General features: G+C 39.1%; 1 protein-coding gene across 6 annotated transcripts in view; it reads left to right on the top strand.

Moving 5' to 3' along the window:
• TAF1B (TATA-box binding protein associated factor, RNA polymerase I subunit B) overlaps positions 1 to 25,025 on the top strand; it is a 73,148-nt gene that overhangs the window by 17,239 nt on the left and 30,884 nt on the right. For all 6 annotated transcript variants that reach the window (XM_070235906.1, XM_023619552.2, XM_023619553.2 and 3 more), the window contains 2 exons: positions 4,808 to 4,964; positions 10,764 to 10,863. In XM_070235906.1, the coding sequence (XP_070092007.1) occupies positions 4,882 to 4,964; positions 10,764 to 10,863 (183 nt within the window). In that variant the 5' untranslated portion in view covers positions 4,808 to 4,881. The remainder of the gene's footprint in view (positions 1 to 4,807; positions 4,965 to 10,763; positions 10,864 to 25,025) is intronic.

Here is a 25,025-nt window from a genome sequence, read left to right as displayed (position 1 = left end):
TTTTAATGTCCAAAGAAGTAAAGAAGTTAGAACCATAATCGGGCAGCAATGAATCTCTGGAGTTTTCTTCCCCATGCTTTCAGGCAAGGCTGAACTCAAACAGCCCCAGAGGACTGTGACTCTGAAACCATCCAAACCTTTTAAAACGTCATGATTGTTTGCCTGTGTTAAGGGTTTTTGTTTGTGTGTGTGTTTTTTAGTAAATGATGATCCTCAGAGCTTTCTTTTAGTTTATCATTAAAAGTAACCATTAAGGGGGCTGGCCCCGCGGCCGAGTGGTTAAGTTTGCGCACTCCGCTTCGGCGGCCCAGGGTTTCGCTGGTTCAAATCCTGGGTGTAGACATGGCACCGCTCATTAGGTCATGCTGAGGCGGCGTCCCACATGCCACAACTAGAAGGACCCACAACTAAAAACCTACAACTATGTACTGGGAGGCTTTGGGGAAAAAAAAGGAAAAATAAAATGTTAAAAAAAAGTAACTATTAATACAACTCTTATTACAAAAGTGAAAAATGCAGCTATTCAGAAAGAAAATAAAATTCCCAGTTATTCCCAATACCACCTAGAAATAACCATTATTGCTGTAGTAGATCATTCTAGAAAGTTTTCTATTCTTATAGAGAAAAAGGGAGTTTTGTTTTTGCAAAAATGTGAACTATTTCTTCATTCTTTGAATTTTTGAATCAAAATTCTACATGCATGTAATTCAAGTAGATTATAAGGCTTGTTATAAAAAACTGTAAAAATAAATTGTAGTCCACTGTCTCCTCTAAATGTCCTGTTCCCAAGAGGCATTCACTTTTCACTCTTTCGCAACCTCCGTGTCTCTGTCATGTGCTTCCAGTGCTGCATCTTGATTTCCGGTTTTGCACATTAGCTCTTCAGTCCTGCTGTGGAAGGTGAAGTCTTCTTACTGCCCCTCCTCCCCACGTAGTCACCAGCACACAACTGTGCATTTCCCGTTCTCTATCTTCCCAATATAATTATAATTTTTTACTAGATCGATATTTAATGCTTAAATTGTTATAAATGTTATTCAGAACTGAGCCACGTAGCTTAATCTGATCACTCTTGTTGTGTATCCTTTGGTTTTCTCAGTGTTGATAACTGCCCTGTTACTTAATTTCCTATTTATTACTAACCTATAATTTATTACTATTGGGTCTCCACACTTCCTTCCACTTCTGAAAATCTCTCAATTCCTTAGATGTTCTATCAATTTCACCTTCCAGAAGAAGTCTTTCTGGAGCTCCTGAGCTGCTGTGATCTAGAATGATTTGTCTCTAGACCTGGATCCCAGCTGTCTTTGTGATCTCTACCACTGTCCTGACGAGTCTTTCACTTCTTTTTTGTTAAATTCTTTATTTCCCTGATCCCGTTTCATCTTTCCTAGTTTACTCCCTCATTTTTGTGGAGCATCTTTTCTTACATTGCTAAGGATATTAATGTTATTTCCCCCCTGATTTGATTGTTTTGGCCTCTGTTTTTATGTTAGAGGCTTTCTTCAAATGTTTAATGAGCCTAAGATGGCTAGTCCTGTTTAGGAATGGAGACTAAAAAGTTGATTGAAAGCTGTGTACTCGTGGTGCGTCTTGTCAGCTCCATTCTGCACAAGAGGGTGACGCAGCTGGGTTATTTTCTTAGTGAACCTCCAGTATTATTGTCTTTAAATCTTTTCCCCCTGAGCTGATCAGATTTTCCAGAGAAATCTCTGTGAGTCTTCTATTTGGAGGGTGTAATCCTGTCTGTTCTAGAAACTGGGTGGGAAGAAGAAGGGCCAAGGGCAGTGGGGGATTGTCTGAATACTCATATGTAAACTTTCACTTAATCCTCCTGTTTTCAGTAAGCTGCCCCTCCTGTCAAATGTGATTGACACACGCCCTATGCTAGAGACTGTTTTACTCTTTCTAGATGAGAAACTTGCAATTTTCTACCGGGGTTGGGAGGGGCAGTCATCTGGCTGCGTGGAGTTGGCTAAGAACCTGAGTGTCTTAACTGCTTCTTAATCAGACTTTCAAGCAGTCCTCCTGGCGTTAACTCTACCTTTACCCAATTTCCAGGGGTACCTGTTTAACCAATTCCTGAGCCTTCTTTAGGGGTCCCTAGGGGAAAATTAGATTGGTTTTTGGCTTTTCTTACTGCTGGCTTTGAATCTAGCTTTCTTGGGACTGCTAAGGTAGTGATCACTTATTCATATGCTTTCTGGCTTTTAAAATTTTATTGCTGTTTTTCCTTTTCCATGTTATTTGTTCTTGAGTTTATAACTTTTAAAAATTCCTTTATAACTGTTGTAGTGGGACAGAGCAGAAGCTAATATATGTTTTCAACCTGCCCTCTTACTGGAAGTTCCTACATGTTGTCTTATGTATATATTTTTTAGCATAATATTTTATGGAAATCCATGTCCTTATATATACATATATATATATTTTTTAAAGATTGGCACTTGAGCTAACAACTGTTGCCAATCTTCTTTTTTTTTCTGCTTTTTCTCCCCAAATCCCCCCAGTACGTAGTTGTATATTTTAGTTGTGGATCCCTCTAGTTGTGGCATGTGGGACACTGCCTCAGCGTGGCCTGACGAGTGGTGCCATGTCCGCGCCCAGGATCCGAACCAACGAAACTCTGGGCCATCGAAGCAGAGCCCATGAACTTAACCACTCAGCCACGGGGCCAGCCCCCATATAGTCTTTTAAAACAGTAGCCATCAAACTTTAGCATCCGTCACAATCACCTGGAGGGCTTATTAGAACACAGATTGGTGGGCTCAATAATTTGCATCTCTGATAAGTTCTCAGGTGATGCTAACACAGCTGGTCCATGGACTATACTTCGAGAACCACTGATCTACAGCATTGTGTAAATTGTTATGTAGAATTCCATTGCATGGAGTTATTTAATTAAGTTTCTATTCCTGTCACTTAGGTTGTTTTAACATTTTTTCATATTATAAGCATTGCTGCCACAACATGCCTTGACTCTGAATCTTTGCATATTTTTAAAACCATTTCACTAGGATGAAATCTTAGAAGTAGAACTGCTAGACCATTTGTCACCAAATATTTATGGATTTCGACTCCTTGCCAGCACCTGTTCTGGGCACTGAGGACGCAGTGGTGAACAAGGCTGTCTGCCTTCAAGGTGCTTAGATTGTAGTGGGAGGAGCTAGACAATAAATGCACACATAAAAAGGAAAAGGTCAGTTACTGATAAATGCTATGAAGAAAAGATTTGCAGGATTTGGAAAAAGGGATTTTGAGGCATAATTTGGGGAGTTTTTGTCCAAGAAAGCTTGGAGTCTCTCAGGGTCATTCCTAGTCCTGCTTTCTATTTACCCTCACTTCTGGCTTTAAACACCAGCTGTGTCCTGATGACTCTAAAATTCCCATCTCCAGCCTAGCCTCTCCTCTGAACTATAAATTTTTGTATTCAACTGCCTACTCAATATTTCCATTTGTGTATTTAATAAGATCTTACACTTAATATATGCAATTCTGATATCTTGATTTATCTTGTCCAACCTACTCTATGTCATCTTCCTTGACTCAGTAAATGGCATTTTCATTCTTGTTGCTCCGGCCAAAAACCTTAGAATCATACTTCTCTTTTTCTCTCATACTTCACGTCCAATCTAGCAGCAGATCCTTTGACTCTGCCTTCAGAATATGTCCAGAACCCAGCCACTTCTCCCTGCAGTGCTGCCACTCCAGTCCCGGTGCCTGTCATCGCTCTCCTGGAATGGTGGTCTTCTGTGTCCACTGTTACCCTCCTAGAACTCCATTCGTCACTGCAGCCAAAGAGACCTTTTTAGAAACGTAAATGAGATCCTGTTGCTCCTCTGTTTAAAACTCTCCAGAAACTTCTTATCACACTTAGAATAAAATCCAATGTACAATCAGGAGCTACAAAGCCCTGCATAATATGGTTTCTTATTCTCTCTCCTGTGTCATCTCCTACCATTTTCCCTTCACCCAGGATGCTCTCACCACACTGGCTTTCTTACTGTCCTTCAAGTTCACTCTTGCTGAGGCACTTGCTGTTCTTTCTGAGATCCTCTGGACTTACTCTCTGAATTCATTCTGGTCTCTGCTCAGATATCACCTTCCCAAAGAGGCTTCTCTGACCACCCATATCAAATAGTACATGTCTCTCCCCTTCCCATCACTTTGCCCTACATTGCGATTTTTCTATGTAGCAACTACCACACTGTCCATCAGTTGTAATTTTGTGTATTGGCTGTCCCCCATTACTGGAATATAAGTTCTGAGAGAGATGACACACTGTTCACTGTCCGTTCCCCAGACCTAGAACAGTGGCATCAAGAATGAGATGAATACCTGCTGAATGAGTGAGGAGAAGATAATGCCCTGTAGAGGATGTCTGGAGGGTGGGGGTGGGAGGAGGCACTGCCCTGGTTAGTGTTCTGGAGAGCCTCTCAGAGAAGGAGACATGTGAGTTGAGGCCTGGGTCAAAGGGGTTACACATGTTTTGGTTTGCTTTGTAATTGTTTATCCTTTTATTTATTTGAAAAATTTTTCTTATTTACTATTAAAAAAATTCAAGCAGGTTAAATCTCTCTTTAGAATCCCAGCCTATCTCACTTTCACAAGGAACCAGCAACTACCTTTTTGGCCGATTTCCTCTAAACCGTCCTTGCTCTTTATTGCCAAATTGCTCTTTGTAAAGATTATATCAATTTTAACCTGATTTGAAGATATTTAAAATGCCTCTGGATTTTTTGTTGTTTTTCTTTTTTTGTCCAAAGTAGTTACTTGCACTTTAAAAAATCTCCATTTATCCCCTAAGAAACGGCATCCATCTGTTCTGGATCGGTTGATGGAGTGGAGTATTCACTACGAAAGGAGAAAGGAATCGTGAAGATGACTGTACCGAGAACATTGGCTTTCTGCTGTCTGGCATTGCTTTGGCAGAGAGAGACAATTACTCTTTCAGATCTTTTGAGGTGAGCTGGGCCTCTTGTGTGATGATGCTTTTGCTGATTATCTCTGTGAATTAGGGGACAACCTTTGGATATTTTGCATTTTGCAAGGAGGCTTAAATTGAGGAAGGGACTGAAAAGATTGGGTAGCCTGAGTTCTAATTGTGAAATTTAATCCTCCCTGGACTAGTAATTTATCTCCTTGGTTTCCTTATTTATAGAGGGGAAATAATTGTATTTACCTGACACAGGGTGTTGGAAAGTTAATTATCTAATGTGAGTAAAATGCTTTGAAGATGAAAAATGACAGTTAATACCTGAGTAGTAGTAGTAGGTATTTTTCATTTCTAAGAGCAGATGAACAGATGATTTTTACATTGTCAGATGGTGGTTAATAGTTACACAAAAGCATATAGTGGTGTTAAGAAGTAAAATACAGGTTGTCTGTGTTTATAAGGAAAAATTGAAAACAAAATTGTTGGAAGAAGCTGTTATGCAGATAGTCAGCATATACATTTTCAAGATAATCTATAGAGTTTTATAGTTAATGAGTAAATTATGGCATTGTGTGTAAGAATTTCTCGTTTAATAGGAGATGGGCCAAAATCATTAATGTGTTAATTTTTCCCGTGCTTTATGTGTGTGCTAAATAATAACATTTGGATTTAATCAGTGTGTAGAGTGGTTTTATAAGAGCACAGATTTATAACCAGACTCCTGGGTTTGAATCCTGGCTCTGCCGCTTGTATGTTATGTGACCTTGAGTTAGTTAGTTAATTTCTCCTCTGTTTCCTCATTGGTAAAATGGAGCTAATAACTACTTTCAATAATTAGTACTACATGAAAAGCACTTAGAACAGTGCCTGGCACATAATAAAAACTGAATGCTAGTTATTATTGTTTTTTTCTTCATCATCATCATCATCATCATCATTATCATTATTGGCACTAGGCCCTTTGACTAAATAAAATGCCTCCAGTGACTGATGATAGTGCCTTTGAATTTGGCCACATCAACTGAATAACAAGGCTTTTCTCAGATGATTAACTCTACATGCAGATAGTCCATGATTCAATGAATTTTACTGTGAAGTTGAAAACCTCACCTGGCTCTGTCTGCCCTCGTTGGGTGATCTCATCTTCTCCCGAGGCTTTAATTACTATCTATATGATGATGACTCCCAAATTTATATCTCCAGCCCAGACTTGTCTACTGAGGGCCAGACCCATATCTTTATATATACAACTGCCTGCTGGATACTACTTGGATGTCTTTATGGTGTCTCAAAATTAGCATGACTAAAAGAGGTTCATCTTTCTCCTCGTCCAGCTCCTTCTCCAGTGTTTTCTCTCTTCGTAAATACCATGTACTCTCTTGCATCCTCTCCAGAAACCTAAGAATCATCCTTGCCTCTCTTCTCTCTACATATACAGTTAGTCTTTCTGTCCTATCAATTATACTTCCAAAATAACTCTTGAAACCCTTTTTCTTCCCATTCCTTCTGTCTCTATCTTGGGTTGCTTAACAGCCTCCCAGGTGAGCCCTATGCCTGCAGTCTTCTCCATTCCTATTCACTTGCCTCCTGATAACCAGAGGGATTATATAGAAACAGCCATCTAATCATGTCATTAGAGCTGGAGAAAGGGGCTAGCCATCCTACCCAGGGCGGTCTGTAAGGGATAACAAAACTCTCCTAGAAATCTAGCAAGATGGAGAAAATAATATTTACCCAGAATTCTTCTCAGGGAGAGTATTATGTGTGGTCAAAAGGATGGGGCTAATATCCTCCACCTTTATCTGTCCGTCTTTCCTCCCCTCCAGGGAGAATTCTAAAGTCCCTCAAGGAGATTGGATCAAGTTTGCTGGAGGGCTTTTATTTTGCTTTGTGGGACAAACAAATTTGGGAACCCTGCTTACTTGCTTGGAGCAATAGGAGAAGAGACTGCCACCACTGATTCTCTTTCTCTGCTTTTCTTGGAGAAAGAGTTCTAAGTCAGAGGTTCTCCGAGTGTGGCCCCCTGACCAAGCAGCATCAGCATCACCTGGGAACTTGTTAGAAATGCAAATGTTTGGACCCATTCTAACGTCCTGAATCAGAAACTCTGGGGGAAGGGCCTGGTATCTCTGTTTTAATAAGCCCTCCAGGGGATTCTTATGGATGCTAAAGTTTGAGAACTACCGCCAGATTTTGAAAAAATATTTAAAGAACATTGATTTGAAGGGAATACATTATTAGCCTGGCCACAATACCCATATATCTTATACTGATCCTGCATGTCACTCCCCTGGTTAAATCTTTTAGCAGCATCCATAGTCCTTAGGATAAATTTGTAATCCTTAAAGTAGCTTTAGAGGACCCTGCCTTCCTACCAATAACAACAATAATAAATAAAAGTAGCCAACATATATTCATTCCGCAAATATTTATTGAATATCAGTTATATACAGGTGTGGTTCTAGAGCCTAGACTCTTGAGATACAATTGTGAACCATATAGATCAAGTCCCTGCTCTCATGAGGTTCTAGACTAGAGGAGGAAACGGGGAAGCAAATAGATAAATAATAGTCAGTGAAGTGCTCTGCTGAAGATTGAAATAGGACGATGTGATAGAGAATGACTAGATGGCTGCTCTAGATTGGTTATTAGGGAAGGCCGCACTGAGAAGGTGGAATTGAAGCTGCACTTTGAGTGAAAATGGAGCCAGCAGGTGAATATCAGAAATACTGGCATTCCAGGTAGAGGAAGGTGGCTAGTGCCCAGCTCTAAAGCAGCAGCAAGCTCTGTGTGACCAAGGGACAGAGGAGGCTACTGTGATGAGAGTGAGAGAGTCTGAAGAAGTAGGAGGACGACGGCAGGGAGATATTAAGTAGGGGCCAGACATAGTTCTTTCTAAGCCACATTAGGAGTTTGGATTTTTTAAAAATTGAGATATAGGGGCCGGCCAGGTGGCACAGTGGTTAAGTGCTCACATTCCGCTTTGGCAGCCCAGAGTTTGCTGGTTTGGATCCTGGGTGCAGACATGGCAACACTTGGCATGCCGTGCTGTGGTAGGCGTCCCACATATAAAATAGAAGAAGATGGGCACAGATGTTAGCTCAGGGCCAGCCTTCCTCAGCAAAAAAAGAGGAGGATTGGCAGCAGTTAGCTCAGGGCTAATCTTCCTCAAAAAAAAAAAAAAAATTGAGATATAATTCATATACAGTAAAATTCACCCTTTTAAAATGTGCAGTTCACTGGTTTTTAGTATAGCCACAAGGTTGTGCACCCATCACCTCTGTCTATTTCCAGGGCATATTCACCACTCCGAAAGGAAACCCATACTCCAGGAGTTTGGCATTTAAGTGTGATAGTAAGCCCCTGGAAAATTTTAGCATGCGAGACATGATCTGATCATCAGGCTGCCAGGAGGAAAATGGATTCTAGGTAGGCAAGGGTAGAAGCCGGGAGACCAAGTGGCCTCTGCTGTACTTTAGGCAAGAGATAGTGGCCTGGATTATAGTGGAACAGAACAAGGTAAATGGGATCAGGATGCGTTTTGCAGGTAGACACAACTCTAATGCAGTGCTTCTTAAATTATCTGTGATGAAGAGCCAATTTGTCACATTTCCAATCTGTCCCAGATTAAAACTGTTGAAAAGCACGATAAAATTATAGAGAGAGTGTTTCCAGGGACACAGCTAGAGTAGTGGTCTGTTGGTCAGGATGAGCATATGGGATGCTTTTAGTCTGTGGCAATGCCTCTGTCAGTTTCCTGGATGGATCCAGAGACTTAACAAGAGAAATGGACTGTTTTTGTTGTTGTTTTGTTTTGTTCTGTTTTGTTTTGTTTTGAGGAAGATTAGCCCTCAGCTAACTACTGCCAGTCCTCCTCTTTTCTTGCCGAGGAAGCCTGGCCCTGAGCTAACATCCATGCCCATCTTCCTCTACTTTATATGTGGGACGCCTACCACAGCACGGCTTGCCAAGAGGGGCCATGCCCGCACCTGGGATCTGAACCAGCGAACCCCAGGCCGCCGAGAAGCGGAATGTGAGCACTTAACCTCTGCGTCACCGGGCTGGCCCCGAGAAATGAACTGTTGAGAACCGTGATTCAGTAGCTATCTTTTCGAAAAGTGTATATTTTTCTAAAAGGAAATTCAAATTTAAAAAGGAAAAAACCTTTGGAAAGAGGTTAAGAGCAGCTCTATTTATTAATGGCGAAAATTGTCGAAGCCCCAGATGCTCGAGCTGTGCTCTGTGCAGGCGTCTCTGCTCCCCTGGGCAGGTTTCTCCCTCCCTCTCTGTTCCTACGGTGCGTGCCTCTATGGGAGCACCACAGCACTGTCTGTGCTGCCTCTTGCGCAGGCTGGCTGGCTGACCTGCTGGGGTCATGGTGGGAGCTCTTCCTGTCTTAATCATCTCTGAACTCCTGACACCTCACACAATGCTAGCATATATATATATTATCGCATGGGAATAATGACTAAATAAATCGTGACTATGTTAACATCATGGAATAGTAGATAGTTATAAAAGTGATGAGCATGCAATATATCCTGTATGTAAAATAATAAATAAACCAAAAATGTAGTTCCAAAATAATATGAATACTGATTACTATGCTCAAGTACTTTCATAGAAATTAATGAAAACCTAGGTGGGAGTGGTTTTCTCTATAGGGCTGCTTTAAAGAACTCTGTTTTATCTTTAAGCGTCATAAAACACCATTTTTACGTAAAATTCTTTAATTCTAAACTTTCTCTAGACTAAGAAGTTAAGAAATCACATTTTTAATTTGAAATTAAAGTTGAATACATTTTCTTCTTTAACTGCTAGAAAGCTGAAAGCCAGATGTCAGCCCAGCTCTAGCAACACGAAGACTTCAAGGCAAAACATGTTGATACTAACTTATTTCTGTCTTAGCTTATTTTCTTGAACAGTTTTCTTATTTTAAAAATCTAACATATAGATATGCATATATATGGCACAGGTTGCAGCACCCTCATTCCTCATCCTATATTCTTCCCTACTTTATTTTTCTCCTTACCATTTTTTCCTACCTAACATACTATAGATTTCATTCGTTTTGTTTGTCAACTTTCTCTTTTCGCTGGAATGTAAACTCCTTGGGCACAAAAATATTTTCCTGTTTTGTTCACTGCTGTTTCCCCACATCCTAGAATAGTGCTGAGTATATAGTGCTCAGTAAATTTCTATTGAATTAATGGATGAATTGTAAATAAATATGTGTGTATATTTATTTATAAATATGTGCTGTTTTCTTCAAACAATAATTTACTCAAAATATTTGATGAGCTACTCTGTACTGGACATTGGGATGGAGTAGTGAGCAGGTTGGCAAGTTCCCTTCCCTTAGTTGTTCTTGCAGCAACAAGCATCTGCTGCGTACTAGTGTAGGTATTAGGACAGCCGGTAGTCAAGGGAGGTGTCCTAACAAGGAAAACAGGGGTCGAGGAGGGTCTCCCCGGAGAAGTGATCTAAAGGGAGTGGGAGCTCATCCTGTGAGGAGAGCTAGGGATAGAAGGAGTGCCCTGTCTGCAAGCCTGTGACGAGCTGACAGGTGAGACAGCACTGCTTAGAAGTACTTCGTCTTAGTCAGAAACTTGTGATCGTTAGATAGTTGACTAAATGTCTTCTCCACCCATGGGTACAAAGAATAATAGATATTTTCAGATTTATCATTGTAAAAAATATGTGGGGGATAGAATATGCTCAACTGATTCTTACCTTGTCTTTGAAATATAGCATTTTCCATTCTTTCGTTTGCTGTGCTAAATCAGTACATATCTCTTATTGAAACTTTTTCTTTTTAAAAATATAGATTTGTTGAAGAGGACCATATTCCTTACATAAATGCTTTTCAGCATTTTCCAGAAGAGATGAAATTATATGGACGTGACAAAGGAATCTTTGCTATAGAGGTAAATTATTTTCTTTTTTACTTTGTAGTCACAAATAAGACACGAGAGTAATATGGTGGTTTATATTCCTTGCCTGGCTTATTATTTGGTGTTGGAGTTTTTAAAATGTCATCTAGTTTTTGTTCTGTCCAAATATGGAACATAAGTCATAATTTATTGAAGAGTAGAATTATTATTTCTTATTAGTATAGTGTTGAGACTAAACGTTATAAGTTTTACATAGAGACCTTTAGGTAATTTCAAATTTTCTAAAAAATATTTTTTGTTGTTATTTGCACACTGTGTTGCTTTGGAGAAAAGAAAAGAAAGTTAATACCTTGTTTCACGAGGCACTATTTTAAGTCCTTTGCTTGTGTTAGTCTTTTTCCAGATGTTTTCAGATGTCTCCAGTGGAAGGCTTCTGTCCTTTGGTGATGTGTCTTTCTCACTATTTCTAGCACTCAAAGGCTATCTTCCCTTTGTTCTTCATCATCAGGTTGTCAGTATGCTAAATATTAATATTAAATATTATCCTCTGCCCATTTACGGAATTATTTTCATAGACCTTTCTAACCTTTATGACCTTCATAATGTTTGTGGTTTAATTCAAAGACGTTTGTAATCCTCACTAGATCCTGCATTAAAGTATGGTTCACTGTCATCCCAGTTTTGCATGTGAGCAAACATCTCGGAAAGGTGGAATGATGTGCTAACTCCTGCAGTTGGTCTCAGCCTCACGACTATAGTACTTTAGGCCTTTTGCTCATTGTCTCATCTTTTGCTGTTTGTCTGCTCCTCTGCCCTCCTCAATTACCCTAGTTCTTCAAAACACTTAAATAGGTGCTATGAAAATATAAGAGTTTATTACACCATAGTTCCATAAAGTACCGATTTTTACACATTGAGCCAGAGGGAAATGGATGATTGAACATACAGATAAATAAGCTTGCAACATAGTGTGACATTTTACATCTGAGGTTATTAAATATTAGCAGCATTTTGCATTGAATTAGAATATTGGTCACTGTGAATGATTTGTAGAGACCATTAGATTTTGAAGCCAGAAGTGGCTCTGCTCTCAGAACAACTTATGTGGGAGCAGTCCCTATAATTTGGAGAGCAGAAAGCAAGCTTGGAGGTGGGTTCCCAGTACTGCTTCCTCACACTCACCATTATTTCATGCCCAGGAGAGATGAGGCGAGTTCCCAATGTGTTTGCCCTTGCAGTGTTGCACATCCATGGGCCGCACAAGGAAGGAGAGTATAGCTGCAGCTCCCTCTTGACCTGGAAAAAACAAAAGAGAAATGATAATAGTGCTGGTGCTTATTGTGTACTGGGCCCTGTTTTAAATACTTTATAAATTCATTTTTTATTCATACTAACCCTATGAAGTATGTATTATTAGTATTATTACTCCTGTTGTACAAATGAGGAAACTGAAGCACAGAGAGATTAGGTAACTTACCTGGTCCTGTCACTCTGAACTCAGTCCAGCATAGCCAAGGCAGCCTTAGTTTAGAGGGGAACAAAAGAGCCAGACCATACCAAGCAGTGAGGCCTGGTGAGGGGCAGGGCAGAGAGCAGCGGGGGCAGGAAGTGGGAGTAGTTTATTGAGGCAAAAAAGGCACTCCAGACAAGTTACCCAAACCAAGATGTGGCTCTGTGGCAGAGATGGCAACCAGAACCAGAAGGCAGGGGATGGAAGATTCAACTGGAGGGTGGTCCAGGCAAGTAGTGACAGTGGGGTAGCAAGTACACGTGTCCTGGCATGAGGCACAGGCGGGCTAGCCAGGGTGGCCTTCATGAATGCTGGACCTTTCTGAAAAGGCAGGTTAGTCTATTTCTCAGCTTGGGCAGGGTTGCATTTGTTTAAAGGACTAAGGACATAGAGGACACATCCTCCTTTTCCAGAGGGCACTCAAGACCCCAGCCAATTTGTCAGAGATGTGGTGGCTTAATTGAACTTGGGTAAAATCAGGGAAGTAAATACTGAAGTTTAAGATGTCCCTACCATCTCAGGGGCTGTGTTCACATCTAGGAAAAGAATTACACAAGTTCTTAGTTTCAGAACTAGCCTGGACTCAGGGTTGATTGGTTTTTCATCGTTTTTAATGGCATCCTGTGCTCAGTGAGACAAGTCTGGACTTCCTGGGCATGCCTTGGACAATACTGATGCTACCCTGAAACTGTCACAAAGGAGTTTTAAAAAAATAATTGATTCGAAAATCCGTATAATTTATTAATTAGTAATTTTAGATTTAGCAACTAAAAAATTGTTTATGGCTAGTCATGTGAGCCTTGTTTAAATGTTCTACTGAAAGGAAAATACATTTGGTTCAATAAGTCTAGATGAGTGTCTTTATATTTGTTCAGTTTTTTTAGAGGGACCAATGGAACTGAGTTATTTTACCAGCTTAGTCTTAGCTAATAAAACTTCTCTTCCTCTCGCCTTCCCTTCTTTCCTCGCCTCTTCCCCTCCCCTCCTTTCCCCTCTCTCCTCTCTCTCCTCTCAATCCCTAGTATATTCTATATCTTACATCCTAACTGACAGGTTTAACCTGATTTCTTAGAGTCATTCACCATTCACATTATATTGATAATGTTTATACTTGGTTGAGGTTTCTATACTTTTTCCTGGTGCCTAAAATTATTACTTAGTTGTCTTTAACTCTAACCAAATTCTAAGTTTCTCAGGAATAGACACCAGAATCTTTTATATAGAATTATGGAATATTAAAGCTGGAGGGAAATTTAGAGATCACTTAGTCCACTTTCCTGATTTTTCCAATAGGGAAACAGGCCTAAGAAGAAATGTGACTTGGGAATAAATACATCTCTATTTTGTTAGAGTTCTAATGAGGATTATTTGAGATAATGAATATTGCAGATATTCAGATGGTAATAGGCTCCCTTCCTGGTCCCAGGATGGAAAAGCTTTTGTTCTAAGGTGGGGATTAAGAGGGTAATCAAGCTGCTTGGAGAAAAAAATGTATCGTTTTTAGAAAATAAAGTTTTCATTTTAAATGTCTGTTAAAAAAAAACTACAAAAACCTTTGAATGTGCCCATTCCTAAGTTTTCTCAAAGTAGTTTCCAGGAGGTCCATGGATATGACTCTTGCTTTTCATTATAGTGTTTTATACTTTTGGTTACCATAAATTCAGCTTCTTGCAAAGGATTTTGCTTCCTGGGCTGCGTTTATATGCTTGAGATTGGTATCTAACCAGTAATTTCCTTTTGAATTAAGAAATTAGGCTTCTCTTTCTATATACTCACATAGACACTCAAATTTCACTCTATAAAAATAATTATTTTTTAAAATTTATTCTCCATATCCTTTCAAACAGTAATAGAATAGATCTCATTATTGCCACATGTTTAAATGACTGCAAGAGTGACATATAATGCACAGAGTCAAGAAACTGTTACTGTAATAGCCAATGTGGCTCACATTCCCAGAAGCCTAGCTTAAGCCTTTAGTTAAGATTTGCACTGCCTGCCTTTGAGCAGTGTGGTAAGAAGTGTCTGCAACTATTATAGCCACTCTTATTGCTGGTGGTGTTTCAGGGTTTCAGCCTGAAATATTATGTTATTTCTGCCTCTCCAAAGTATTCACAATTTGAGACTTAAGTTTTGTAAATCAAAAGGTGAAGTGAGTTATTTTATGTTTTATTTTTGCTTGTTTTATTTTTGCTCTAAAACCATTCAAATACTAATTTTTACTCATCCTATCCATTACTGTGATTGCAACTTTTTCTTTGGCATTCTATCAGTTTTTGCTTCAAGTGTTTGGGAGCGCTGGTACTAGGTACATAACCTTTAGGATATTTTGTTTTCTTGATGAGTTGACTCCTTTATCATTTTGTAGTGCCCTTTTTTCATCCTGGTAATATTTCTTGTTTTGACATCTACCTTGTTTGATATTAACATAACCACTCCAACTTATTTTTAAATTAATGTTTGCACAATATGTGTTTTTCCAGTCTTTTCTTATCTGTGTCTTTATACTTAGAGTCGTTATATTTAGACAGTATGTAAAGTCTTGATTTTTTTAATCCAGTCTAATGACCTCTCCCTTTTAATTAGACTGTTTAGACCATTTACGTTTGATGTAATTATAAATACAGTTGGGTTTAAATCTACCACCTTACTACTATTTGTCCCATCTAGTCTTTATTCCTTTTTTCTCTTTTCTTGCCTTCTTTTGAGTTAAGAATTTTTTTATGATTCCATTTTATCTCCTATTGATTCGTTAATTATACCTCTTTTTTTTTAAGTGGTTGCCCTAGAGTTTACAGTATTCATCTTTAACTTATCACAGTCTACCTCAAATAATAATATACCAGTACATGTTTAGTGTAAGACCATTAGAACAATATATTTCCACTTCCCTCCTCTTACCTGTTATAAATCACACAACATGATGGGATTATTTTTGCCTTAAAAAGCTGTTTGTTGGGGCTGGCCCAGTGGTGTAGCGATTAAGTTTGTGCACTCTGCTTCAGAAGCCCAAGGGTAACTGGTTCAGATCCCAGGTGCAGACCTATGCACTGCTTGTCAAGCCATTCTGTGGCAGGTGTCCCACATATAAAATAGAGGAAGATGGACACAGATGTTAGCTCAGGGTCAATCTTCCTCAGCAAAAAGAGGAGGATTATGGGGCCAGCCCTGTGGCTGAGGGGTTAAGTTCACATGTTCCACTTTGGCAGCCCAGGGTTTCGCTGGTTTGGATCCTGGGTGTGGACATGGCGCTGCTCATCAGGCCATGCTGAGGCGGTGTCCTACATAGCAGAACCAGAAGGACCTACAACTAGAATATACAACTATTTACTGGGGGCCTTTGGGGAAAAGAAGAAAAGAAAAAAATAAAAGAAGATTGGCAACAGATTAACATCTCAGGTACCAGTCTTTAAAAAAAAAGAAAAAGAGGAGAAGTGTCTGCGGATGTTAGCTCAGGGCTAATCTTCCTCGAAAGAAAAAGTCATTTGTCTTTTGTTTTGTTTATTTCCTTTTTTTTTTCCCCAAAGATTGGCACCTGAGCTGACATTTGTTGCCTATCTCCTTTTTTTCTTCTTCTTCTCCCCACCAAAGCCCCCCCAGTGCACAGTTGTATATTCTAGTTGTAGGTCCTTCTGGCTGTGCTGTGTGGGACGCCACCTCACCATGGTTGATGAGCGGTGCCATGTCCACGCCCAGGATCCAAACCGGCAAAACTCTGGGCTGCCGAAGTGGAGCGTGGGAACTTAACCACTTGGCCATGAAACTGGCCCCCAAACCTAGGTATTTTATTCTTTTCGATGCAGTTGTAAAAAAGCTTGTTTTCTTAATTTCTCTTTGATAGTTCATTGTTGATGTATAGAAATGCAACTGATTTTCATATGTTGATTTTGTATCCTCCAACTTTATTGAATTAATTTATTAGTTCTAAGTTTTTGGGGGAGTCTGTAGAGTTTTCTATATCTAATACCATGTTACCTGCAAATAGAGACGGTTTTACTGATTCCTTTTTATTTCTTGCTACTGCCTAATTGTTCTGGCTAGGACTTCCAGTACTGTATGGACTAAAAGTGGTGAAAGTAGGCATCCTTGTCTTATTCTTGATCTTAGAGGAAAAGCTTTTAGCTTTTCACCCTTGAGTATGTTGTTAGCCGTGGGCTTGTCATATATAGACTTGCCTGATTTCTGATGAGAAGTCAGTCTGCTGTCATTTTTATCTTTGTTTTTCTCTATGTAATGTATCTTTTTTTCCCTCTAGCTGCTTTTTAAGTTTTGTCTTTTTATCACTGTTTTTCATTAATTGGATTGTGATGTGCCTTGGCATGGTTTTCTTAATGTTTTCCTGCTTGGGATTCATTGACCTTAGATCTGTGGGTGTATAGTTTTCATAAATTTGGAAATTTTGCATCCACTGTTTCTTCAAATATTTTTTTCTGTCCTTTCTTGATTTTTTTCTGGAACACTAATTACATGTTAGACCACTTAATATTGTCCCACAGTTCACTGACTTTTTTTTCTGTCTTTTTTCCTCAGTGTGTTTTGTTTTAGATAATTTTTATGATCGTGTCTTCACATTCACTGATCTTTACTTCCTAAGTCTGTAATCAGCTGTTAAACCCATCCAGGATACATTTCTTTTCTAGAAGTTCCATTTTAGTCTTATTTTTTTCCATTTCCCTCATTATGTTTCCTTTTATATCCTTGAGTATATTGACAATATTTGTAATAAATGGTTTAAGGTTCTACTAATTCCATTGTCTTTGTTATTTCTGGAACTGTTTCTATTGATTGGTTTATCTCCTGATTATGTGTCATATTTTCCTGCTTCTTTGCATGCCTGGTAATTTTTGATTGGATGCAGACATTGTAAATTTTGTGTTGTTGGATGCTAGATTTTTGTTCTGGTGTAGAATTAGGTAACTTGGAGATCAGTTTGATCCTTTAGAAGCTTGTTTTTAAGCTTTTTTATGCCTGGTCCAGCGTCCTTATTCTGGGGCTAACTCAGTCCCACCACTAAGGCCTGTCCGGTCTCTTCAGAAGACTGTACCCAATGCCCGCATTATTGTGAAGTCTCTCCACTCTGGCTGGGGCCTTGTGTGAGCTCTGGGAATTATTTGGATTCATTGGAAAAATCTAGTGATTTTTTTTTTTCCCCCTGGCCTCAGGTTTTTCTCACACATGCACAGATTGGTACTCAGCCAAAGATTTGAAAGGACACCTTCGTAGATCTCTGGAGTTCTCTCTCTGTGCAGCTTTACCCTCGCTGGTACTCTGCCCACGAATTATAGCCACCTCAGCTTCCAGGAACTCCACCTCTGTCTCCTCAGCTCGGCAAGACCGCCAGGCTTGGTTTCACTCCCCACTCCCTGCATTGCAGCTTGGAAACTGCCTCCAGGCAGTAAACTGAAGCCATTTGTTTCTCTTCTCTCAGGGATAATAGTCCTGTGCTTCCTGTTGTCCAGTGCCCAAAATGGTTACTTCATATATTTTTTCAAGTTCTCTGATTGGTTACGGTGGGAAGTCAGTTCCTATAGTAGTTAATTCTTCATGGGCAGAAATGGGATGTTATGAATACTAATTTTTAGACATTTAGAGGTAGAGTCAATATTTAGATGCTTTTTAGGTGTTACCTAAACAATTCTTTCTCAAGTGCCTAAAAGTATCTCATTTCTCATTCATTATGGATTTAAAAAAAAAATTATAATCTCTCTTCATGAATATTCTCTCTAGTCTGATCTTTGCTTAAGAATTTTCCCCCAACTGGACCGTGTTATTTGGAGGGTCATGGTTATAGGCTTTTGTTTGTTTACACAAAATACTTGCCCTAGTAATAATCTCTTTTGTTGACTATTTTTAAGTTAATCTTGAGTAGGAGGACAGGGGTAAAATTGGGGAACAATTTCTTATAGAGATTTTGGTAGAAAATATAAGCGTAAAAAATAATACGAAATTATTTCTTGGTGACCAATAACCATTGCCCTTTGCCTTTTTCACTTATATCTTGGAGAGCTTTTTTCAAAAATAATCTTTTTATTTTGGAATAATTTTAGATTTACAGAAAAGTTGCAAAAATAAAAATAGTACAAAGAACACGCATATATCCTATACCCAGATTCAACTATTGTTAACATTTTATCCCATTTTTTAATCATTTGTGCTATTTTCTCTATCTATCTATGCAATTCTATTTCTGAATCATTGAGGGTAAGTTACATCTATCATGTCCCATTACCCCTAAATATTTTAGTGTGTATTTTCTAAGACTGGTATATTCTCTTGTATAACTGCAATTTAGTTATTAACTTCTCATTTTTCTAAGAGCTGCACAGTAAAAATATGTCACAGTTTACCTAGCTAGTTCTCTATTGATGGGGTTTTGTGTTGGGGGATAAAAGGCAGATAGAAGACAGCTAGGTAATGAAAAAACAGGGCTAGAAACAGTCTAAATGTCTCTCAACAGGAAAATGGATAAGATGTGAAGTCAGACAGTGACATTTTCAAACAGCTTTGAAACTGAATGAATTATGAGCAACAAGCTGCATGAATGAATCTAAGAAACATTCTGTTGAGTGTAAAAGGCAAGACTGAGAAAACTACATACAGCATACCATTTTTGTTAAGCTCAGAAAGAAGCTAACCTAAAGATGTTTATTTACATATATTTATGTGTATAATAAAATTTTTTTAAAAAGCAGGATTGTGATGAGCACAGTCTAGGATACTAGCTACTTCTGGGGGAGGAGGAAGGGGAGGGCTGGGGAAGTAGTGCACTGGTAGAGGCCCCGGTACTGGTAGTGTTCCAGTTCCTGAGTCCGGGAGTGGGTTCATGGGCGCTCATTTTATTATCAGGCTTTATAGTTTACAGATACATTACATGTATTCTTTTGTATGTTTCAAGATTTTAAAGGCAGCTGGAGGATGTAGTCTAAATAGAATTTATGAAACAGAGGAGTAAAAGGCAATATGTGTTGCTTGGGTTTGTTTGTGTATGTCTTGCATCCCCAACTACTCTTTGGGAGCTGGGACCATATTTAATGCTTATGTTTTATTATCCATAAGACCTAATGTAATTCTGTATACATGGTAAGGACTCAGTCTGTGTTTATTGAGTAAGTGATTTGAAATAGCTAAAACACAGAATAAGTTTAAATACTTTGTTTTCAGGAAATTTCAAATTGATCTGTTGGGGAGTTTTTTCTACATAAGAGGGAAAATTCCAGACTGCTTCTCATGTACTTATTACATAATATACCAGGAGGCCATTAAATAGTGGCATTTGGCTGAAAAAATAAAAAAGCATTCTATGAATATTTTAGTGATAAATGTGTAAGGAATATAACTTCTGCTTATAAGCAAGGACATTTAAAAAGGGGAGTTATGGGTGTGTCAGTATCACTCATGAAAACCAGTGTGTGAAATAAATAATCTTATCAGTTAACTTGTACTGTTCAGCAATATACTGAAACCAATAGTGAATTATACCAGACAGAACCTGTATGTGAGGCTACATTAATGATACTTCTTTTAGGAGAGTCGTACCTTGTATTTGGGAAGTGAAGCAGTGATTTCATGTGGATTATCTGTGATTCAGTTTGATCCTGGCCCAGCACCCGCAGCACCCTGCATGCTCAGCCCAGGCCTCCCCTCACCTCTGCTTCCCAGAACTAGGTTTTAGGTTAGCCTCAAGAAAGCCGAATGATGGCAAAGGTCAGTCTGCTGCAAAAACAATCACGTAACTCTTCCAGAATCAAGTAGAAATTATTTGGGGTTATCTACTTTTCTGGATACCAGCTTTTTTTTTTTTTTTAAAGATTGGCACCTGGGCTAACAACTGTTGCCAATCTTTTTTTTTTTTCTGCTTTATCTCCCCAAACCCCCCTGTACACAGTTGTATATCTTAGTTGCAGGTCCTTCTAGTTGTGGGATGTGGGACGCTGCCTCAACGTGGCCTGACGAGTGGTGCCATGTCCGTGCCCAGGATCCGAACCCTGGGCCGCCGCAGCGGAGCGCGTGAACTTAACCACTCGGCCACGGAGCCGGCCCCTGGATACCAGCTTTTATTCTTCTTTGGTACAGATACGTGAAATTTGAACATAGCTATGCAACAATCAGCAGACTGTTTGGAGAACAGACACATCTTAAGAAAGAGGACGCCAGTACGTTTTTCCCAGCTCTGATGCTGGGGCCAAAACAAATTACTGTCTCCTGTTCAGTTGGCAAGGTCTCATTGGTCATCAATTCATAAATTTGTTTTTGTTCATAAGGTTTGTCCTTGTGCAAGTCGACAGCATGTTTTTAAAATGTCTCATCCACAGGACCAAGACCATATTTCACATATGGTGTTCACCACAAATTTCAGAAGACTAGAGTTTGAACATAAAAAAGTATTTTTAGTTACTACATGGTAGATTTACGACCATTAAGGTATTTCTAGTAGACTGAAAACGTGAGGTGAACTGTTTTGTGAATCTTATGTATTACTACATGTGGAATTCATCTTATCCTCCTCCATAAATAATATATTCCAGTGCTGTGTCATTACTTCTGACATTGCTTTTATTCCTTATTAATTTTCCTTTGTAATAGAAAGTCTTGGATTAACAGGTGCTTGTCGTATTAGCTTTTTCTCAGCTGAATCTTGGCTTCAAAACAACAATAAGGATAAGTAAGGGTGAGGCAGTGTACTCAATTTTTTTTTTTTTTTAATAGCTAAGCAGGAAGTTCACCTCTGGCAGGGTATTGTAATCAGGTTTATCACAAGAGCCTGCTGTTGTGTAACAGAAACTCTAGCTTGTCCCTACCTGTCTTAAGGCATTGCTTCATGAAGGAAAATAAACTCAGTGGAAATTTGTGAAATTCAATAAAATACTTTCCCAAGCACTCCATTTTTAATGCATGCTAGAACAGTTTATTATAGCCTTGTGGTCTTTTAAAAAACCTATTAACCTTGTGATTTCTTACTGTCGTAATTAAATGAATCTGTATCACTCTAGAAGCCCTGTGTCGTATTTACTGTACCTCTCAGACACATCTTCAGCCACGACTGGTAGTAGTCCACATTCCCTCCCTTCTCCCCCGCTTTCTCAAGAAAGGGGGTGTCTTCAAATGACTGTTTATTTAATTGACAGGCAGCTTTTCTTCATTGTATGCTTTGCTTTTGCTCACAAAAGTGCATTCACTATTCCATAGTATGTTGAAACTTTTAAATGGAAACAGCTTTTCATTAACAAAGGAAGCATTTTCTTCCCTCCTTCCATGTCTTTGCTTTCTCCTCTAAGTCTTGGCTTCTTCAGCAGCTGTACCTCCACCAGAAATGACAAAAGGTGCAATTGTTCTAGGAGATGGCGGTGAAGATAATGCCAGTGGAGTTTTGTGTGTGTGGGCTGCTGGGGACTGTTTTTCTTCTGTGTTTGGTTTGGTTTTGTTTTTGTTATTCCAGAAAGTTGAGCACACCTTAAAACGAAACCAAAAAAAAAAGAAAAAACCTTTAAAGACCCTTAAACCTTTATCCTAGGTGAACTATTTCTTTCCCTTACGTTGTTCTGGTAGTATTTAAGTGGGCCCCTCTGACCCAATAACAACAAATCTGACAAAACTCACTTAAAACATAGGGGAATGGAATACAGAATACAGAGAGTATTGATGTGGTTTGTTTTCTCTTTCTGAGCAGGCCGTGAGATTGAATCTTCCTGCCATTACCCTGACATAAGAGCAAAGCTCAGGAGAGAAGACAGGTGTGCAAATTAGATTTTAGTATTTCCACCCATCTCCTTTTTCTGAGTTGTGAATATCCCAACACCAGTTAGATATCCTTTTCATTTTACTTCCTTCCTTAATTTGAAGATAACCTCCTTTTTCTGCCTCTGCCTCTTCTGCTGCTTTATTTTTGACTCAGTTTCTGGAGTATGGTGCTGGTTCAAAGCATCATTTACTTCTAGCAAAAACCTTTCAGTTCATCTGGTAGAAGAAACTGAAAATCTAGTCTCTTTCAGGGACACCGTCTCTATACGGAATACCAAATAATCAAATCACTAGATACACTTGTCTCTGTTACAGACATAATTCATTCTGCCAGTTCTTACAGACAGTAGGGCTACTTTTCTCTTTTCAGCCTTGATTTTCTTTATTTTTATATATTTTAAACCCACAGACCAATTTCTAAACAGATAATGTGTAACGTAAACATTATTCCACCATGGTCCTTGACACTGTTTCTATATCCTCTCGAGAATTAGTCATTTCGTCATCCCTCACTAGACTCAGCAAGAAAGGATAAAGAGGAAACTGGAAATTCATTCTGTAGTACTTCACAAGTATTTTGAATGTTGATCAACAACATTCTAATCTTCTCTCTGAGTGAGTAAAAAGAAAAGATGTAATGCTAGTCCAGCCTAACCCACTGAGTGGCAGTTTGCCACAATGATTCATTTTGCCTTGGAGCAATCCTACACCTTTGAAACTAGGTCCCTGTTGGTTGAGGGAAGAAAAAGACTCCTCCAGAGCTGTCAGTCACTTATGAAGCACCTCCAAAGAAAGGTCGTACTAGATCAAGTTTTAATACACCCGAAGTCTTCAAACTTTACTCTGGATTTGTTCACCATCTTACTCTGTAGGCCCCATGTAGCTTTGGGGATTGTTTGTGCAATCATTGTTGGAATAATAGTCTGACAGGTTTAAAATCTACCTGAGGGAAATTAGGGCGAGTGTAATGATAACAGGTGTTCTCAGTTTTCCTCACTCCCACTCCTTCCAGAATTATTACTGCCAGACGGCATGAATAGAAACCAGCTGATGTTTTCTTTTGTTCTTGGCCTCCCACATCTTACCCATCGCTGGAATTTGTGGTTGCTCTTTGCTTTTCAAGCTTATGGAGTAAAACCATCTGAGGGTCTCTTCTAGGCTGCAAGAAAAATGAAGATGGGAAGCCACTGCATTTTATGTTTTTGCATAGGAATATCCTGGAGAGCTTGTTTAAACTACAGGTTCTTAGACCCAGTGTGAGAGATTGATTCATTAAGTCTGGTGTGGGATCTAGGAATATGCTCTTTGTGTGTGTGAGAGGAAGATTCCCTCTGAGCTAACTTCTATTGGCAATCTTCCTCTTTTTTTTGTTTTGTTCTGTTTTTTTTTTTTTTGCTTGGGAAAGATTAGCCCTGAGCTAACATCTGTACCAATCTTCTTTTATTTTGTATGTGGGATGCCTAGAACAGCATGGCTGATGAATAGAGTAGGTCCACACTCGGGGTCCAAACCTGGGAACCTGGGGCCGCTGAAGGGGAGCACGTGGAACTTTAACCACTTGGCCACGGGGCTGGCCCCTTAGGAATATGCATTTTTAAGAAGCATCTTGCAAGTGATTCTGATAGGGATGATGCTTTGAGCAGTGCAGACTCGTCTTATCTCTCTGCCTCTGTCTTTCTTTCTGTTGTTATTCCATCTTGTTCTACACAACTCTTGTTCCACAAGAGATTTGAGGTACAGTTAGACAAATTAGCAGATAATCAAAGGGCCAGTATAAAACAAATGTTGTTATACCTTACTAAACATGCAAAGTTTTAATCAGGATTCTGAGCGTCTTCTTATTCTACTTAATACAGCAGGGATTCCACACACCAAATGAAAATACCGTAAAATATCTAGTGGCTTCTATGAGACCCTTCTCTTGGGTGTGTTCTATACATGAATGCACTTTCTAAAAGTCAAAATAAGACTATTCTAACAGTCATTAAATGTTTAATTATTATGTGATAGTTAGCATGTTTTAGCATCTTGTCAAAATTAAAGCCTGATTCCCCTCTCTGGGCTAAGGACAATGGGATAGAAACAAAAATGTTTCACTATGGTCTTAGTCTCTAAAACAATGCTAAGTAATAATGCTCCCAGCCTTCTGCCGAAGGTCAGAGACTTTGCTGAGCCAGCAGTGCGGGCCCCCCGGACTGGCCTGATTTGGTTGGAATGGGAGCAGATGTGTAGGGAAGTTAGTCCATAGCCAAAGCCTGTAGGGACAGTTGGGCCACCACCTCAAGTGATGTGGGAGGCAGAAGGCAGCATTCTGATCCTTTTGATGACGTTGTGTGCAGCAGAGAGAGCATGCAGTGGTGATGTCCAGTTATAACTCTTACCTCATTTGAGGCGCTATGAAGATCCCTTTCAGTCTTACACTAGAACCATTACATGGTAATGAGCCTAATTTCTGGACAGAGAGGCCCTGAGCAAGAGATTTGGCAGGTATTATATTTTCTTTTTGCTGAGTATATTTTGTCTTTTGGGAAAGGCAGACCCATATCTTGGTGTTCCATATTTAATAGTTACAGTTTAATAATTCCATCCTCACCCCAAATGTATGTTTCTATTGCTAAGATCTTTTATATAAGATAAAGGTAGATATTAGCAAGTAGTATAGATTTTAGATGGTTGTAGATTTTATATATGTTGGATTTTTTTAATCTGCAGCTTTATTATTATGACCTCTAAGATGACCTTCTAATTATGACCTCTCTAATATGTTGGGAATTTTTTCTTTAGGCAGATGTTAATTAGGTTCCTTTTTTATACTTTTTAAAAATTGTGGCAAAACACGCGCAATATCAAATTTACCATTGAAACTATTTTTAAGTGTGCAGTTCAGTGGGATTAAGTACATTCACATTGTGCATCCATCCCCACCATCCATCAGACCTTTTTCATC

Source organism: Equus caballus, chromosome 15 (assembly GCF_041296265.1).
Source record: "Equus caballus isolate H_3958 breed thoroughbred chromosome 15, TB-T2T, whole genome shotgun sequence".
Lineage (NCBI taxonomy): Eukaryota > Metazoa > Chordata > Mammalia > Perissodactyla > Equidae > Equus > Equus caballus.
Note: the sequence above shows the minus strand (reverse complement) of the source record. Positions and strands in the feature narration are given on the sequence as shown.